Genomic DNA, 20,024 nt, shown 5'->3' on the forward strand with positions numbered 1-20,024 from the left:
GGAATTTATCATTATTTTATTTATGTTTCAATTTCATAGGAAAAAAAAGAAAACTGAGGCTGAAATCTCAGTTGCCCAAGGCTGGGCGTTTGCAGATTCCTCTGACACCGTGTCTTTCTATTACAATACATTCTCTCACGAAGAAGTTTAGTCTTGAGAAACAGAAAATGACAAATAAAAAATCCAAAACAGAATGAAAAACTTCGGGTCATATTTCCCATCAGAAAAGAAATATGAAATATTTATGGCCTAAATTAAGTACTTGTTCAAATATACTTTTCAATGTTCAAATACAGAAAGTCATACCTGATTGACAACCTCAAAATATATGGCTAAGGTTGTAGTGGGGCTGAGTCCACATATCTTCCACTGACAAGTGCCACCTGTTCCTATCTCCTGTAAAAATAAAATATAGTATGCTTAAAAACTAGAGAATACAATTTATTACTAAAACATATACCAAGCTGAAAAGAGGGGGAAAGATAAAAACTCTAGTAAGTAAAAAGCTATTTCAGGATTCTAATTCAATAAATGCTAAAAGCTTAAAACTGTTGAAGACCATGTCATAGCTACATTGTGAAATAAAACTAAGCAGCTTTTACATAATAAAATTTTCAGAAATTCAAGTTCTTGATAAGTAAATTACAAAAACGTTGATACAAGTTCTTCCTTTTGTAGCCTTTAAGCAAATACACCGTTAATGAAATAATTAATTATTCTTCTACCCAACTGCGATCTATGTAAAAGAGATATTGATTTAACACATAATATATTCACATATGAACAGCATTCTCTGCATCAGAATTGTATAATTTAAGAAGTCTGATTCCTGGAAAAACTTCTTAGATATATTATCTTTACCACGCAAACTGCTTATCAACTTTTTTATAATAAACTTTATTTTTAGATCAGTTTTAGGTTTACAGGAAAATTGCACACGGTTCAGAGAGTTTCCATTATACACCTGCCACACACATTTCCCCTATTACTAACATCTTGCATTAGTGTGGAACATTTGTTAAATTAACAAATCAATATTGATACACTATTAGTAACCAAAGTCTATAATTTATATTAGGGTTCATTCTTTATGCTGTACAGTTCTATGGGTTATGACAAATGTATAATATCGTATCTCTGACATTATGTCCATTGCCCTAAAAATGCCCTGTGCTCCAGTCATCCCTCCAACCCCACCTGAACCTGTGGCAACCACTGACCTTTTTACTGTCTCTACAGTTTTGCCTTTAATGTTTAAACTTTGTCATTTTTAATGCTGATTACCCATTTTGTGTATTTGTCCCATCATCCTCTCCTACAGCTACGTAATTCTACCATTTTAATGCATATTGTACTTCCACTAGATGTGATAAAGAAAAAGAAAAGAATTGAAATGACATCTGATAAATTTAGCCACTTTGTTGAAAATTCTGATAATAAAAATAAACTTGGATTTAATTTTGACTTTCAGAAGCCTTCAAATTTCCATCTCATGGGGTTTTTTAGGTGCACTGGGGAAAGGAATAACTTAGGCATAAGAAATAGAAAACTAATAACAGTACAAAAATTTTAACTTGGAGTAGATGGGAAAAGGGTACAATAAAAGAGCAAATACAAATACAGGTAAACCAATGGAAGCTGAACCATACTCTAATAAAAAACAGCCCATACAATAATTTTTAAAGGAATGCTATGGATTGTCACCCCAGGTCTCTGTTGGTTCTGCCCTGAATAAAATAACCATATTTTCCATTTTAGAATGAAGGCAACTTACATTTTCAGACACGCAGGGTCCTTTAGAATTGAGAGACACACAGGGTCCAATAGCTCCTGAAATCTTTATTTCTCTTGAAGTCTGCAAAATAAGAAAACAGTTTATTTTGGTTTGCCCAAAGATAAGCTTAAACATCATTCCTCTATAAGTTTTCTACTTCATTAAGATATTATTCCATATTTAAAATTAAAAGTCAATGAAAATATACCAATACAGATAAAATTAGAAAATATACTAATGCAGATAAAATTAATCAATGAGAACTTCTACCCTGGTAACTCCCTAAATTTAAAATCTAGCCCTGACCTAACTTTATTCCTTTAATACTTTTAACAATATTTTCCATCTGCCAATAGGAAATCTCCATTTGAGAAGCTTACTCTCAAATCAAACTCACGAATATACAAAATTCACCTCATAATCCAAATAATTAAATGCCACCTTCTATTTTTTCTTCTCTAGAAAATCTTTCAACAAGACTGGTCTTTTCTAATCTCTACTGCCATCAATATTTAAGTATTATTACCTTTAATTTAAAAAGGTTAGAAAGTCTACCTCAGTTTTCTTACACAAGATTCTTTTTACTCTGACCTATCCTGAATATTCAGACGAATTACCCAAAACATTGATTTTCATTAACCTATGATGGTTTTTTCTACCTATATATGGAGATCCATACAACACCCAACCCACATAATTAAACCTACTTATCCCTACATTCCAATATAAACAATCTATTCTCACTGGGCAGTTCTGAAAACTTACCATGCCAATTCTCTCCCCTTATTCTCTGCTCAAGCTAGGCTCCTCACTAAAATGCATTCTCCTCCGCCAACTTAAATTCTGACATCTTTCAAAGTCTACCATAAGTCACACTTCCTCTAGGATGAATTGTCTACTTCTGCTTATATTTCTTTCTTCTATAAATTTGGATGGCACTTTTATAATCGATTGTTATTTCATTCTACCATATGTATTACTCTTGTCTTTCTAGCAAGACTAAGTTTCTCTAGAACAAGACACATGCCTCAGATGTCCCTTGAAATCCCCACAATTTCCTAGCATAGTACTGGACATAAAGCAAGTATTCAATAAAATGAACAAGATTCATAAGGAATATTTAGGAAAATTCAAAATCAATGTACTGTAACACACTTATAATGCAGACTGAACCTTTGGCTTTTTTTTTTAAATCTAAATTTGAAATGAATGATAGAATTGCACAATGTCAACAATTGACCAACCATAAAACAGTTAATTATCCTAACATAGAACAGGCTCCTCTTAAGGTTCCCAATTCCTGTCATTAAAAAAAAAAACAGCATTAACATAAATTTAGCATTAAAAAAAGATGAAAGACTTAGCCTAAAAATTAAATCCTCAATAAGAAAAAAATAGAGTTTAAGGAAACATTACCTACATAATGTTTTCTTTTCTAACAATTGTTCAAAAATGTTCAAGTAAAGTTTATTCCTTGCACATTTAATGATGACACATTTTTTCTGTTGAACAAAATTTCTAATGCTAGGCTTCAATATTAAATAATCACTATTTTTAAAGCATGTACTGAATTTGACTATTAACACTTTAAAATTATAGTCAAGCCTATAATTTCTCTCTTCTCTCTTACTAACATATCACATGTCAAGTTTTGATTCTTACCTTTATTTCTAATGTACCACCAAAGCCCATTTTAAACTGTCCATGCATATCTTTGGTAAAGACTCTTTGAAAAGTTTGCTTGAATAAGGAAGTGTTGAAAGAGTCACCCATTACCATGTACCCTCTACAGAGAAAAAAAAAAATATATATATATGTGACAAAAGTATTGGGTGTCCACGTGTTAAAGCCAAAAAAGTAAAAGTTACCTTGCAAGACTACCAACAAATTTTAAATCAAAATAGAACCTGAATTGCTTACTCTTCTCTTTTAATATAATTCTCAACAGTAAAAGGTTTTCAATACCTACCAACAAAAGTTTTTAAGGATCATAAAAATAAAAGAGTTCTTCAAAATAAGATTAAAACACCCAAAAATAAAAACTGAGTAAAAGCACTATAATATATTGGATCTATATTAACATATATGGCCTCATACTAATGCAGAAACACTTTTGAATCTCAAAGTAATTATTTATTTCAGGATTTTAGATTACTGGTAGTCAATGAATAATTACACTAAAAATTTAATTTTTCGTATGTTCCCCTTTATATATGACTAGCCTTTCAGAGAGTTCCCAAAATGTACTGTATTACCATTCATTTTAAAGCTTGAATATATATATATATATATATATATATATATATATATATATATATATATGGTCATCTCCACCCCTACAAATAATCTCAATTCTGAAGTTACCTAAGTGCTCCTAACACTTACATTTGTCCTCACTTATTTTAAAAAATATTTTAAAATAGGCAATACATCTACACATTACACAATTCAAAAAGTACAAAAGGGTAAAATGCAATAAATGTACCTCTCCCAATCCTACAACTCAATTCCTCATATTGGTAAAAATACCTGACAGCTTATAGCATGCATTCTCAACAGGGGTAATATCATCCCCAAATGGGCAAAAATAGTTCTTGGGAGCTAAAAAGTTTTACTCCTTTTTATTAAAAAAAAAAAAACAAAAAACAAAAAAAACAAAGATATACATACAATACATATTAAAGCACAGATACACATATAATATATAGACAGATATATAGTTTATCTGTGGTATTAAAATGTCATGGTAGTGAAACTATCAAACTACAACCCGGAACCCTTGAATCTTGAAGACAACTGTATAAAAATGTAGCTTATGAGGGGTGACAATGTGATTGGGAAAGCCATGTGGATGACACTCCCCTTTGTCCAGTGTATGGATGGATAAGTAGAAAAATGGGGGGGGGGGGGAGCACCCAGTGTACTTTTTTACTTTAATTATTCTTTTTTACTATAATTTTTATTCTTCTTATTTTTGTGTGTGTGGTAATGAAAATGTTCAAAAATTAATTTTGGTGGTGAATGCACAACTATATAATGGTACTCTGAACAAGTGAATGTATGCTTTGTATGACTGTATATTATGTAAATATATATCAATAAAATTGAATTAAAAAAAATGTCATGGTAGGGGCCAATTAGGAAAAAAATATCTAAAAAAAGCTCCTTAAGGGTGCAATAATGAAAACAGTTGAGAAACACTAGCTTGGGGCATGACAAAACCAATCTATTATTAACATGGAAATTAACAGATATATGTTTATGTGAGAAAAGAAAATACATATTTTTTTAATGAGTTCAGTTTAAAGTTTAAAGGCTCTTCTGTAGGATGCATGGAGCAGGAGACTTATAGATAACGGGTGGAGTAAAATGGCAAATTGACAGGGCTAAGAGAGGACTGCCAGCACCTAGTACATACTGTCTGGCCTATACTAGACATAAAATATATTCTGAATGATTAAATGAAGAATTAGACTATTTTAGGTAATACAGATCCATTTTCAGTTATGTGGAATACACTATAACCTAATTTAGAAAATAAAAAAAATCATATTGCTAGCATTTATTATTTACTAGGTGCTTTATTAAATCTCTGTTCTAACGTATTTGCATGCAATAACTCATACACAATCATTAAATAGAAAAAATCAGAGATAGTATAACTTCAGCTACTCTACAAAATAAGAGTTAAGGCACAGAGAGACTCAGTCAACTTCATCAGGGTTACTCACCTAGGAATCATAGAGGCAAATCAATAATGAGAAAACAAATACATTTTAAAAAGAAGCCTCAATATAAAGATAATTCATGTATCTATATAGCTTATGATAACATTGGAATATACAAATATACTTTTTTAACTAGGCAAGATAATTCTGAAGTTCCTATGGAAAAACAAACAAGTAATGCTTAAGAAAACTGGTGGTGGGTGCGTGTTGGAGGGGTGGAGGGTCATGAATAGTGACTAGCCCTAATATTAAAAAGTTACTATTAGAGGAGAATCAAAGATGGCGGCTAGGTGAGACATGGCAAAAAAAAAATACCTCCGTGAAATATAATAGACAAAAGCCAGAAAGTGACCCAGAACACCAGTTCCAGCGATGCACCAGCCATACAAGGTCTGCTAAATCCACAGGGACTGTGCACTGGGTGAAACCAGGAGTCTGCGTTCTGAAACAAGTGAGTGAGCCTGCTGAATGTCCGGCAGCCATGCTGAGGTGTGGGGAAACCATGGGTTAGCGTGTGGAGATGGATTAGTTCTTTTTAAAAAAAATTTTTAAAAAACCGGGAGCGGCTGCAGATACAGCGGCGAGAAACGCACAGTGAAGCACAGCAGGAATGGGCTATGCCAACGCCTCAATATCTGGCGTGGAAGATACTCCTTCCCACACCCGCTGCTAATTGTCTCAGAGCCAGGAGGGCAGAGGGTAGCCAAAGGAGAAAGAAACCACGCCCCTTGCAGCCATCTTCCCAGGGGGCTGGGGATGCTCCTGCCCAGGGCTGGAGCCACAGCCCAGAGCCAGGCCAAGGGTCCCAATGTGACGGGTAGTGTTTCCCACAGCACTACACACAAGCCACAATATCGGCTGTGGACAGTGGCCTTTAGTGCACCCACAGCTAATTGTCCCAGAGCTGGGAAGGCGTAGCTGTGCGAAAAGGGGGAAAATTAACATGCCCCATTCAGCCATCTTTACAGCAGGCTGGGAACGCCCCTGCACAGCCCAGCGGCCCAGGGCTTCCCTGGAGGGCCGGCGCACACTTGTGACATGGCACAGCCTTCCCTCAGCAGAGGTCCTGGAAGAGCACAGCTGAGAAGGGGGACCCACTCGGAAATCCCAGGGACCCTAAACCGATACCAAGGACTTGTGGGTCAGCGGCAGAGACAATCTGTGGTGAGACTGAAATAAAGGCTTAGACTCTTGCAACAGCCTTAAATCTCCAGGAACACCTGGGAGGTTTGATTATTAAAGCTGCCCTGCCTTCCTAACCACCCAGACACATGCCCCTCATTCAGGGCAGACAGCACCAACAGCACACCCAAACTTGGTGCACCAGTTGAACCGCACAAGAATCAGACCCCCACACACTATAAAGACAAAGTTGAGGAGAACTGACTTGAGGGCAACAGGTGACTTGCAGATGCCATCTGCTGGTTAGTTAGAGAAAGTGTATGCCACCAAACTGTAGATCTGACAAATTAGTGATTGGTACTTTTCATATTCGGAAAGAACCCTATCAAGTAAAGCAAATGCCAAGAGGCCAAAAACAACAGAAAATCTTGAAGCATATGAAAAAAACAGACAATATGGAGAACCCAAACCCAAACACCCAAATCAAAAGATCAGAGGAGACACAGTACTTGCAGCAATTAATCAAAAAACTAAAGACAAACAATGAGAGCATGGCACAGGAAATAAAGGACATGAAGAAGGCCCTGGAAGAGCATAATGAAGAACTTGAAGAGTAAATAAAAAATAGGCAATCTTATGGAAATAAAAGAAACTGCTGACCAAATTAAAAAGATTCTGGATACTCACAGTACAAGACTAGAGGAAGCTGAACAATGACTCAGTGTCCTCGAGGACCACAGAATGGAAAATGAAAGAAAAAAAGAAAGAATGGGGGAAAAATCGAAATGGATCTCAGGGATAGATAAAATAAAATGTCCAAATTTAAGACTCATTGGTATCCCACAAGGGGAAGAGAAGGGTAAAGGTCTAGAAAGAGTATTCAAAGAAATTGTTGGGGAAAACTTCCCGAACCTTCTACACAATATAAATACACAAAGTACAAATACCCAGTGAAATCCAAATAGAATAAATCAAATAAACTCACTCCAAGACATATTCTGATCGGACTGTCAAATACTGAAGAGAAGAAGCAAGTTCTGAAAGCACCAAGAGAAAAGCAATTCACCACTTACAAAGGAAACATAAGACTAAGTAGTGACTACTCAGTGGCCACCATGGAGGAGAGAAGGCAGTGGCATGACATATTTAAAATTCTGAGAGAAAAATTTCCAACCAAGACTAGTTTATCCAGCAAAACTCTCCTTCAAATTTGAGGGAGAGCTTAAATTTTTCACAGACAAACAAATGCTGAGAGATTTTACTAATAAAAGACCTGCCCTACTTCAGATACTAAAGGGAGCCCTACCGATAGAGAAACAACGAAAGGAGAGAGAGATATAGAGAAATTTAACAGACATATATAGAACATTACATCCCAAATCACCAGGACACACATTCTTCTCTAGTGATCTTGGCTCTTTCTCCAGAATAGACCATATGCTGGGACATAAAACAAGACTCAATAAATTTTTAAAAAATTGAATTTATTCAAAGCATATTCTCTGACCACAATGGAACACACAGTGCCAGACTCTGTTCTCAAGTCATTTAACCTTCACCCAATAGGTAAGGAAACTAGGCAGAGGTAAAAAAAAAAAAAAAAAAAAGCAAGGTACAAAACAGTATTGTTCTAGTTTGCTAGTGCTGCAGAATGCAAAACACCAGAGATGGATAGGCTTTTATAAAACGGGGGTTTATTTCGCTACACAGTTACAGTCTTAAGGCCACAAAACGTCCAAGGTAACACATCAGCAATCGGGTACCTTCACCGGAGGATGGCCAATGGCATCCAGAAAACCTCTGCTAGCTAGGAAGGCAGCTGGCGTCTGCTCCAAAACTCTGGCCTCAAAACGACTTTCTCCCAGGATGTTCCTCTCCAGCAAGCTTGCTCCTATTCAAAACATCACTCCCAGCTGCACTCTCCTTTCTCCCCCCGAGTCAGCTCATTTATATAGCTCCACCCATCAAGGCCCACCCCGAATGGGTGGGGCCACACCTCCATGGGAACATCTCATCAGAATCATTACTCACAGCTGGGTGGGGCACACTCCAAGCAAATCCAACCATCACCAAAACGTCTGCCCCACACAAGTCCACAAAGATAATGGCATTTGGGGGACACAATACACTCAAACCGGCACAAGTATATATAGTAGTATCCTTTTAAAATGAATATATGTGTATGTATGATTATATACGTTATTGTGTGTGTGTCTCACACCAAACTTAATAGCATTACACCCAGTGAATGAGATTGGAGGGACACCGAGGGCACATTTTCACTTCATATAGAAGTCAATAACCATCAGAGACAGAAAATTCACAAACACCTGAAGGTTAAAAATGAGGGAGAGATGAAAACATTCCTGGATAATCAAAAGCTGAGGGACTTCATCACCAGTAGATCAGTCCTGTAAGAAATGCTAAAGGGAATTATGCTGAAAGGAAGGGACACTAAACAATTGACTGAAACCACATGAAGAAATAAAGATTTCCAGTAAAGATCACATGGTAAATATAAATACCAATACTACTGTATTTTTGATTTGTAACTCCACTATTTATTTCCTACAGTATCTAAAACACATAAACTGTAATGATAAATCAGTGGTTTTGGACTCAATGTAAAATACGTAATTTTTGACAAGAACTACATAAAGGTGGGGGAATGGAGGAGTATAGGAACATAGTTTATGTGTCCTATTGAAGTTAAGTTGGTATCAAAGAAAAACAAGATTATTATAGAGTTAAGATGTTAAATTTAAGCCCCATGGTAAACACAGAGAAAGTATCAGAGAATATGACCATAGAGATGAAAAGTAGAGTATGGGTTTCAAGAAGTGGGGGAAGGGGCAATGAGGAGTTAAGAAATGAGTGTAGGGTTTCTGTTTGGGGTGAAGGGAAATTTCTAGTAATGGATGGTGGGAAGGTGATGGCATTGCAACATTCTAAATGTGATTAATCCCACTAATGGAATGCTAGGGAGGGGTTGGAATGGGAAGATTTAGGCTGTATATATGGTTCCACAATTGAAAAAAAAAAAAAGACAGTCTAAATAGATAATGACAATTAAATGCCAAGGATGATCCTGGATGGGATCTGAGGATGGAGGAGAGGAGGCTCAAAGGCACACAGTTGGGACATTAGAAAAAAAAAAAAAAGGAAATACAGAATGTAAGCTTTATATCAATGTTGAATTTCTTGAACTTCTTAGCTGCGCTTAATGGGATTGCATAAAAGAACGTTCTTGTTCATGGGAAATGCATATGTGAATTATATTGTCTGTTCAAGGATGTGTGCAGCTTGCTCTCATATGTTCAGAAGACAGAGCAACAGATGATGGGTGATAGATAGGGAGGGAGGGAGGGAAAGAAAGAAATGGTGGTGTGACAGGATGTTACAGTTGGTGGATTGGAGTATCAGGGGAGGGGGGTCGGGAGTTCTGTATATGGGGTTTGTATTGTTTTTGCAACTGTTCAAGTTTGAATTTATTTCAAAATAAAATTAAAAAAAATAAAATAAAATGCTGAAAGGAAAAATAAAATAAAACAAAATAAAAGTTACTATTACAGCTACAAATAATTCTATTGTTAATGTATTAGAAATCTAATTATAAGACTACAATAATTTTAAGTGTGCCACTTGTTTATGAATGAACACCATTACTCATAGAAACCTTGTCATACACTACCTAACTTTTATTAAGCATTTTCAAAGTGCCAGACTCTGTTCTCAAGTCATTTAACCTTCACCCAATAGGTAAGGAAACTAGGCAGAGGTAAAAAAAAAAAAAAAAAAAAAAAAAAAAAAAAAAAAAGGCAAGGTACAAAACAGTATACATAGTAGTATCCTTCTAAAATGAATATATGTGTATGTGTGATTATATACGCATATTGTGTGTGTGTCTCACACCAAACTTAATAGCGTTAAACCCAGTGAATGAGATTGGAGGGACTCTGAGGGCGTATTTTCACTTTATGAACTTAAGTATTGTTTACATTTTTCTCAGTAAGCATGCACTTACTTTTTTAATTTAAAAAAAGTTTTAAAAAACATTGACCTGCAAATTTAAACTATTCTAAGATACCATTTCTCATCTAATCAGCAAAATCATAGTTTGACAAAATAGTCAAGACATATGAGACAACAACATCTCATACACAGTCAGTGGGAATATAAAATGGTACAAGCCCAATGGTGGGGAATTTGCCAATATCTAACAAAATTACACATGTATTTTCTGTCTAACCCAGCCACTCTACTATTAGGAATCTATCCCAAAGATACTCTGGTAAAACAAACACAAAAATTACAAAGATATATGCACAAAACTATTCACTGAAGCACTATTTGTAATAACAAAAGATTGGAAATAATTCAAATGACCATATATTAAAGACTAGCTGAATAAAATATGGAACATTGATACAATGCAGTATTATACTGCTACAGAGCAATTCTCAGTGTACCAGTTTGAATGTATTATGTCCCCCCAAACACCATTATCTTTGATGTAATCTTGAGTGGGCAGACCTATCAGTGTTAATTAGATTGCAATTCTTTGAGTGTTTCTGTGGAGATGCACCCCACCCAAATGTGGGTGATGACTTTGACTGGATAACTTCCATGGAGGTGCTGCCCCACCCATGCAGGGTGGGCCCAAATTAAATCACTGGAGCCATATAAACGAGCTGACAAACAGAAGGAATTCAGTGCAGCTGTGAGTGACATTTTGAAGAGGAGCTACAGCCAAGAGGGACACTGAAGAATGCACTGAAAATGAGAGAGGAGCTTCAGCTTACAGAGGCATTTTGGAGATGGCCTTTGAAAGCAGACTTTCGCTTGGGAGAAGCTAAGAGAGGAAAAACGCTAAGAGAGGAATAATGTCCTGGGAGAAAGCCCATTTTGAAACCAGAACTTGGAGCAAATGCCAGCCACATGCCTTCTCAGCTAACAGGTTTTCTGGATGCCATCGGCCATCCTCCAGTGAAGGTACCCAATTGTTGATGCTTTACCTTGGACATTTTATGGCCTTAAGACTGTTAACTGTGTAACCAAATAAACCCCCTTTTATAAAAGCCAATCCATTTCTGGTGTTTTGCATTCCAGCAGCATTAGCAAACTAGAATACTCAGGGTATACGTGAAAAAAGCAAGGTTAAGAAACGTGGGTAGAGTATTCTGCTGTTCACATAAAAAGAGGAAATATACACACAGGCTATGATAGTTTGAAGCAGTATGCACCCCAGAAAAAGATGTTCTTAAATCTAATCCATTCCTGCGGATGTAAATCCACTGCAAGCAGGACCTTTTGGTGAGACTACTTCGGTTAAGGTGTGATCCACCTCATTCAGGAGATGGGTCTTAATCCTCTTACTAGAGTTCTTTAGAAACAGAATGAATAGAGAGAGAAAGCCACAGGAGCTAGAAGCTGACAGCTACAGAACCCAAAAGAGATGGCTCTGCCATATGGCAGAGGAGCCAAGGGTTGCTGGAACTGGTCTTCAGGAAGAAAACACTGCCTTTTATGGTGCCTTGATTTGGACATTTCCCTGAGCTCTTAACTATAAGGGAGTAAATTCCCATTGTTTAAGCCCAACCCATCTCATGGTATCTGCTTTGAGCAGCCTAGAAAACAGAAACAGATTTTGGTACCAAAAGAGTAGGGTGCTGCTACTACAAATACCAAAATTGTGGAAATGGCTTTGGAATTGGGTAATGGGTAGAGGCTGGAAGAATTGTGAGGCACTCGATAGAAAAGGCCTAGATTGCTTTGAAGAGACTGTTGGTAGAAATATGGACACTAAAAGTACTTGAGGAGTACTCAGACAAAAATGATGAATTTGTCACTGAAATGGAGGAAAGGCAATCTCTGTTTTAAAGTGGCAGAGAACTTGGTAAAATTGAGTCCTGATGTTGCACAGAATACAAAATTTGAAAGTAATGAAGTTAGATAAATAGCTGGAGATACCTAAGCTAAATGTGGAAAGTGCAGCCTGGTTTCTCCTTGCAACTTATAGTGAAATGCGAGAGGAAAGGGATAAGCTGAGAACTGAACTCCTGGGTACAAAGAAACCAGAAATTGATGGTTTGAAGAATTCTGAGATTCTGGAAAGCAAGTCCCCAGAGAACAGTGCTCCATGTGAGAGTTTAACTGAACATGGAACCAGTTGGCTATTTCAGTGCAAGTCAAGACTGGAAGTGCAGTTATTCAAGAAGGATCTGTGGAAAGTCCTATTGTCTGATGGTTTGGACCTCTGTGGACAACATGCAAAACTGACAAGATTTTTGCAAGATCTATATGAATGGAACCACTGCCAGTCTGGACTAAAAAGGACAGACTGAAGGAAAAACCACTTCAAAGCAGAACTATGGAAGCTGAGCTCTGGACCAAAGATATCTTCTCGGTCCAAGAGAGCCAGTCAACTTACGTGTGTGAAAAGGGTGAGTCTGTCCCGGAGCTTGGAGAAAGTAGGTCTTCCACCCTGTGTTCAAAAAGAGTGCTACCACCCCAGTTTAATCAGACTTGTTTGGGACCCATGACCCCTGTTTTCCTTCTAATTTTTCCCTATGGGAATGGGAATGTTTATCCTATGCCCATCCCTCCTTTGTATATTGGAAGCAAATAACTTGTTTTCTAGGTTTCAAGGGTCCACAGACAGACAGGAATTGACCCCAGGACAGATCACAAATATAACCAATTTTGATGAGACTTTGTACTTAATATTGTTACTGAAATGACTTAAGGCTTTGAGGATATTGTGATGAAATGAATGTATTTTGCATACGTAAAGAAAATGTCTTTTGGGGTCCACAGGGAGGTATGCTGTGGTTTGAAGCTGTATGTACTATTATAAACAGAATGAATCCAGAAAGAGAGAAAGCCATAAGAGCAAGAAACTGAAAGCAAAGGAACCCAGAAAAGAAGGGAGAGAGCAGTGGACACTGCCGTATGCCTTGTCATGTGGCAGAGGAGCCAAGGACTGCTGGCAGCCAGGAAGAAAACATCACCTTGATGATGCCTTGATTTGAACAATTTCCTGGACTCTAACCATAAGTGAATACATTCCCATTGTTTAATCCCAACCCATTTCATGGTATTGCTCTGAGCAGCCCTGGAAACTAAAACACATATATACGAATATATACATACATATTTACTCATATTTCTAATATTTTTAAACAAAAGATTAATAAAAAAATTAAAATAGACAAAAGAATAAAATGAATGAGGTATAATTAGTGGTAATTTTACATTTGATACTGTTAATGTTTTGATATATGTTATCTCTGATACCATCATAGATTATCTTTTTAAAATTTTGGTTTCTATTTATTTGTTGCTGGTATATATAGTTGAATTTTGAACAACAACCTTGATACAGAAGCCTTGCTAACTTCACATATTAATTCTAATTGTCTGTAGATTCATTCAGATTTTCTACGTATACAAACATCATCCACAATGATCTATGTTACCACTAAATCCGCTAATGCATTCCTAAATTAGTGACAATCTACACCACCCCCATTTCTCTGCTCCTTTTCATAGCAAACCTCTAGGGAAGAGCTGTCTATACCCTTACTCAAAGTGTGGTCCTTGATCCAGCAACATTAGCATCACCGGAGAGCGTTTTTTGAATATCAGAATTTCAAGTCCTCCCCTACACAAATTAGATTAGAATCTATATTTTAACACGATGCCCAAAGTTATTTGTACATGTTAAAACTTGAGAAGTTCCAGTCTACATCAGTTGCTTCCAATGTCCCTCCCTCCTGTTCTTTTTCTAATTCACTGTGAGTCAACTTTCACTGCTATTAGTAAGGACACCTGCAATCTTCAGTGTTCAACTACACAGTCAATCTTAACTCATCTTTTTTGATACTTTTGCATTATATGACACGGATGGTGTGCCAGTTTGAATGTATTGTGTCCCCCAAATGCCATTATATTTGATGTAGTCTTGTGGGACAGATGTTCTGATGCTGATTAGATTTGCTTGGAATGTGCCCCACCCAGTTGTGGGTGATGACTCTGATGAGATATTCCCATGGAGGCATGGCCCCACCCATTCAGGGTGGGCCTTGATCAGTGGAGCCATATAAATGAGCTGACTCAAAGAGAAGGAACTCAGTGCAGCTGTGACTGACGTTTTGAAGAGGAGCAAGCTTGCTAGAGAGGAACGTCCTGGGAGAAAGCCATTTTGAAACCAGAACTTTGGAGCAGATGCCAGCCACGAGCCTTCCCAGCTAACAGAGGTTTTCCGGACGCCACTGGCCATCCTTCAGTGAAGGTACCTGATTACTGATGTGTTACCTTGGACACTTTATGGCCTTAAGACTGTAACTGTGTAGCCAAATAAACTATAAAGGCCAATCCATCTCTGGTGTTTTGCATTCTGCAGCATTAGCAAACTAGAACAGATGGACACACATCCTCTATCTTCAAACACTTTCTTCATTGGGCTTCCAGTAGTTTTTACACCTCATTAATCAGTTCTCAGTGTCCTTTATTGTTCCTCCTCATTTTCCCAAGGATATGAGTGCCCATGGCTTATCCTTGAGCCTCTTCCTATCTACACTCACACCCTCAAGGATCTCATTTATTTTTATTTCTTTAAAAATTCCATCAATACACTGACAATTCCCACATTTATATTCTCCAGCCTAGACCGATCTTGGATTCTAGACTATAAGACACAACTGCCTACTCGACATATCCTCATGGATGAATAACTGCCATCTCAAACCTAACATGTTCAGAACTGAACTCCTGATCTTCTCCCCAAACACCAAATTACCTCTATTCGCAGACGACACGATATTATATATTGTAAATCCTAAGAAATTCACAAAAAAATTCCTAAAATTAATACGCAACTTCAGCAAGGCTACAGGATACACAGATCAAGACAGAGAAAGACAACTGTATTTCTGTACACTACCAATAAAAAGTATGAAAATTAAATTAAGGAAACAATTCTATATACCTTAGCAAAAAAAAATAAAATAAAATAGGAATAAATTTAACCAAAGAAGTTTCAGACTTGTTCACAGAAAACTATAAAATATTGCTGAAAGAAATTAAAGAAGACCTAAATAAATGGAAAGAAATCCCATATTCATGAATCAGAAAACTTAATTTCTTAAGATGGCCATACTCCCCAAATATTCTACAGATTGAACAAAATTCCTAACAGAATTTCAGTTGTCTTTTGGAGAAATGAACAAGGGATCCTAAACTTCATCTCAAAATAGAAGGATCTCAGATGAGCCAAAAATCTTGATAAAGAACAAAAGAACAAGGTTGGAAGAAACTTCTTGATTTCAAAACTTTAGCACAAAGCTACAGGAAATAAAGATTGTTCTAAGGATAGATGTATAGATGAAAGGAAAAGAATTGAGTCCCGAAACACACTTTTACACTGAGGGCAGACTGATCCCAACAAGAGTGCCAAGATACTTCAATGGGGTAAGAATGGTCTTGTCAACAAATGATGCTGAGACAGTAGATATCCATTTACAAAAGACTGAAGTTGGACCCTTTCCTCACTTCATACACAAAAATTAGTGCAAAATGAGTTATACACATAAATGTGAGAGCTAAAACTATGAAACTCTTAGAAGAAAATGTAAGAGTAAATCCTCATGTCCTTGGGTGAATCAATGGTTTCCTAAACATGACACCAAAAGCACAAGCAACAAAAGAAAACAGCTAAATTAGACATCATCAAAATCTATGATTTTTGTGCTGCAAACAAAACCATAAAGAAGGCAAAAAGAAAAACCCCAGAATAGGAGAAAATGTTTGTAAGTCATTTATGCAATAAGAGACTTGTATCCTGAATATAAAATAACTCTAAAAATTCAATAAGAGAAATAACCCAAGTTAAAAATGGACAAAGAATCTGAATAGTCACTTCTTCAAAGAAGATACACAAATGGCCAGTATACACATGAACAGATTAGCCATTAGGGAAATGCAAATCAAAACCACAATGAAATACCACTTCAGGGGAAGAAGAGAACTTCCAGGGAAGAGGGTGGAGTAGGAAGCTCCAGGACTCAGTTGATCCACCAAAGCAGCTTTTAAACAGATAGGAACTCTCTGAAATAACTGTTCTGGGGTTCGGGGCCAGAAAAACACTGTACACCATCCAGGGAAGAGCGAGAGGAAGAGGCTGATAAACTACAGTAAAAAACAGTGAGCTGCTCTCTCTGCACAGCTACTGCTGGCACCCATTCACTACTCGTGCGGTGGGCAGCCTTGTGGAACAATCCCTGCCTAGCTTGCTGGGGACAGAAAAGGACATAAAAATTCCATTCCCCAAGAACAGAGCTGGGCACAGTGGATCACTGATCATGGCTTTTGATTACTGAATTCAGATCGCTGGGTCCCAGCTCTGAGTTACGTTTTCAATCTTTCCTAGAGAAAAGTAGTGGCAGCCATTGCTTCAACCCACAAGGCACAGACAGTGGAGATTTAAAGACACAGCACTTTCTCAGGGCTCTGGGGGATGGTTAGCAGCAGAGAAGCATTTGCTGAGCAGGCCAGGAAAGCACAAATTTGGGGAGGTGTCAAAGAAGCTTTTGGCACCCTTTCTGACCCCCAGGGCACTCTGATTCCATCTGCACCTGCTTCATGGGTCCCTGACCTTGTTTTGGCTGGGAAATACTGACTTGTAAAAGTTGTCCCTGGGATGACCCTCCTCCCAGAATATGCCCTCCAGGCAACAGTAGCTAGACACAAGGAAAGGAGTGTAAGAACAAGACTCACAGAGAAGGAACAGAGGAAGGAAGCTTTCTCCTGGAGGTGAAACAACTGCACAAAAACTGCAATCTTAAAAATTTTATCACATATCCAGGGCAAGAATCAGATGAAGAAGAGCTGAGAAAAAGCTGATCAGTTAAACATGGATTATTCTAAAGGCACAGAATAAGGATCAAAGAACATTAGAACAAAGCCAATCAATAATAAAACCTTAGACAAGAGAGAGAAAACTCATCAAGATAATCAGATGCCCAGACATTAGCAAAAAAGTACAAGCCATACTAAGAAATAGGAAGATATGGCCCAGTCAAGGAAATTAAGACTGAAAACATCCCAACTCTTAGGAAAATATAACTATACATGCCCAAGAAGTACAACATATTCCAAACAGAAGAAATACTAATAGACACACAATAATTAGAATGTCAAATGCCAAAGACAAAAAGAGAATTTTGAAAGGAGAAAGATAAAAGTAATCCATCATATGCAAGAGATCTGCAATAAGACTAAGTTCTGATTTCTCATTAGAAAACATGGGGACAAGAAGGCAATGGTATGATACATTTAAGGTACTAAAGGAGAAAAACTGCCAGCCAAAAATTCTTTATCCCGAAAAACTGTCCTTAAAACTTAGGGGGAGTTTAAAATATTGACAAATAAACAGAAACTGAGGGAGTTCATCAAAAAGAGAACTGCCCTACAAGATCTACTAAAGGAAGTCCTGCAGGCTGAAAGGAAAAGACAGGAGTCAGTGGCTTGGAGTAGTGTGACGAAAGGAAGACTATCAATAAGGGTAAAGAAAAGGGTAGAAAGAGAGAATGCCCCCGAAAAAAAAAAATGACATATAAAAACCAAAGGAAAAAATGGCTGAAGTACTGCATTTACTGTAATAACATTGAATGTTAATGGATTAAACTCTCCAATCATAAGACACAGATTGGCAGAAAGATAAAAAGCATGATCCAACTTTTTGCTGTTTACAAGAGGCTCACCTTAGACTCAAAGACACAAATAGGTTGAAACTGAAAGCTTTGAAAAAGATACTCACTGCAAATATAACCACGAAGGAGCTGGAGTAGCTATACTAGTTACGGACAAAATAAACTTTAAAGGCAAAACTGTTGTAAGTCACAAAGAAGGATAGTATATATTAATAAAAGGGAATATCCACCAAGAAAAATAACCATAAATATTTACGTACCTAACCAGGGTACACCAAAATAAATGAGGCAAACACTGGCAAAACTGAAGGAAGAAATAGACACATCGACAATAATAGTTGGAGTCTTCAATATACCACTGTCATCAATAGACAGAACATCTAGACAGAGGAACAATAAGGAAAGAGTACTTGAATATATGATAAATGTACTAGGCCTAAAAGCAACATACATAAAACTGCACACCAAACCAGCAGGATACACATTGTTCCAGGTGCACATGGATCATTCTCCAAGTTAGACCACGTCAGGTCACAAAACAAGTCTTAACAAATTTAAAAAGGTTGAAATCATACAAAGCACTTCCTCTGACCACAATGGAATGAAGCTGGAATCCAAAAACAGGCAGAGAACTTGGAAAACTCACAAATACACAGAAGCTAAACAACACTCTCTTAAACAAGCAGTGGGTAAAAGAAGAAATCACAAAGGAAATCAGGAAATACCCTGAGACGAATGAAAACGAGAACACAACATATCAAAATTTATGGGATTCAGCAAAGGCAGTGCTGAGAGGGAAATTTATAGCCCTAAATGCTTACATTAAAAAACAGGAAAGAGCTAAAATCAAAGATGTAACTGCACACCAGGAGGAACTAGAAAAAGAACAGCAAACTAATCCCAAAGCAAGGAAAGAAATAAAAAAGATCAGAACAGAAATAAATGAAACTGAGAATTAAAAAAAAAAAGAGAGAATTAACAAACCAAAAGTTGGTTCTTTACAAGGATCAAAAAACTTGACAAACCCTTAGGTAGCTAGACTGACAAAGAAAAGAAGATGCAAATAAATACAATCAGAAATGAAAAGTACGACATTACAACTAACCACAGAAAAAAAAATGACTCTTAAGAGGATACAACTGTGTGCTTACAAATTAGACAACCTAAATGAAATAGACAAATTCCTAGGAACACACCAACAACCTACTCTGACTCAAAAAGAAACTGAAGACCTCAACAGACCAACAACAAGTAAAGAGATTGAATCAGTCATCAAAAATCTCTCAACAAATAAAAGCCCAGGACCAGATGGCTTCACAGGTGAATTCTACCAATTATTCTAGTAAGAATTAATGCCAGTCCTGCTCAAACTCCTCCAAAAAATTGAAGAGGACAGAATACTACCTCATTCTATGAGGCCAACATCACCCTAAAACCAAAGCCATATAAAAATACTACAAGAAAGAAAAATTACAGACCAATTTCTCTTATGAATATAAGATGCAAAAATCCTCAAAAAAATACTCACAGATCGAATCCAATACCACATTAACAGAATTATACACCATGATCAACTGGGTTTTATCCCAGGTATGCAAGGGTGGTTCAATATAAGAAAATCAATTAATGTAATACACCACATTAACAAAACAAAGAGTAAAAAAACTACATGATTATCTCAATTGATGC

General features: G+C 36.8%; 1 protein-coding gene across 1 annotated transcript in view; it reads right to left on the minus strand.

Annotated features, from left to right (window-relative positions):
• SEC23A (Sec23 homolog A, COPII coat complex component) overlaps positions 1-20,024 on the minus strand; it is a 72,702-nt gene that overhangs the window by 34,245 nt on the left and 18,433 nt on the right. Inside the window, exons 9-11 of the mRNA XM_037834870.1 lie at positions 3,437-3,560; positions 1,775-1,855; positions 307-396 (exon numbers count right to left, since the gene is read on the minus strand). Coding sequence (XP_037690798.1) covers positions 307-396; positions 1,775-1,855; positions 3,437-3,560 — 295 coding nt within the window. The remainder of the gene's footprint in view (positions 1-306; positions 397-1,774; positions 1,856-3,436; positions 3,561-20,024) is intronic.

This window comes from Choloepus didactylus, chromosome 4 (genome assembly GCF_015220235.1).
Source record: "Choloepus didactylus isolate mChoDid1 chromosome 4, mChoDid1.pri, whole genome shotgun sequence".
NCBI lineage: Eukaryota > Metazoa > Chordata > Mammalia > Pilosa > Megalonychidae > Choloepus > Choloepus didactylus.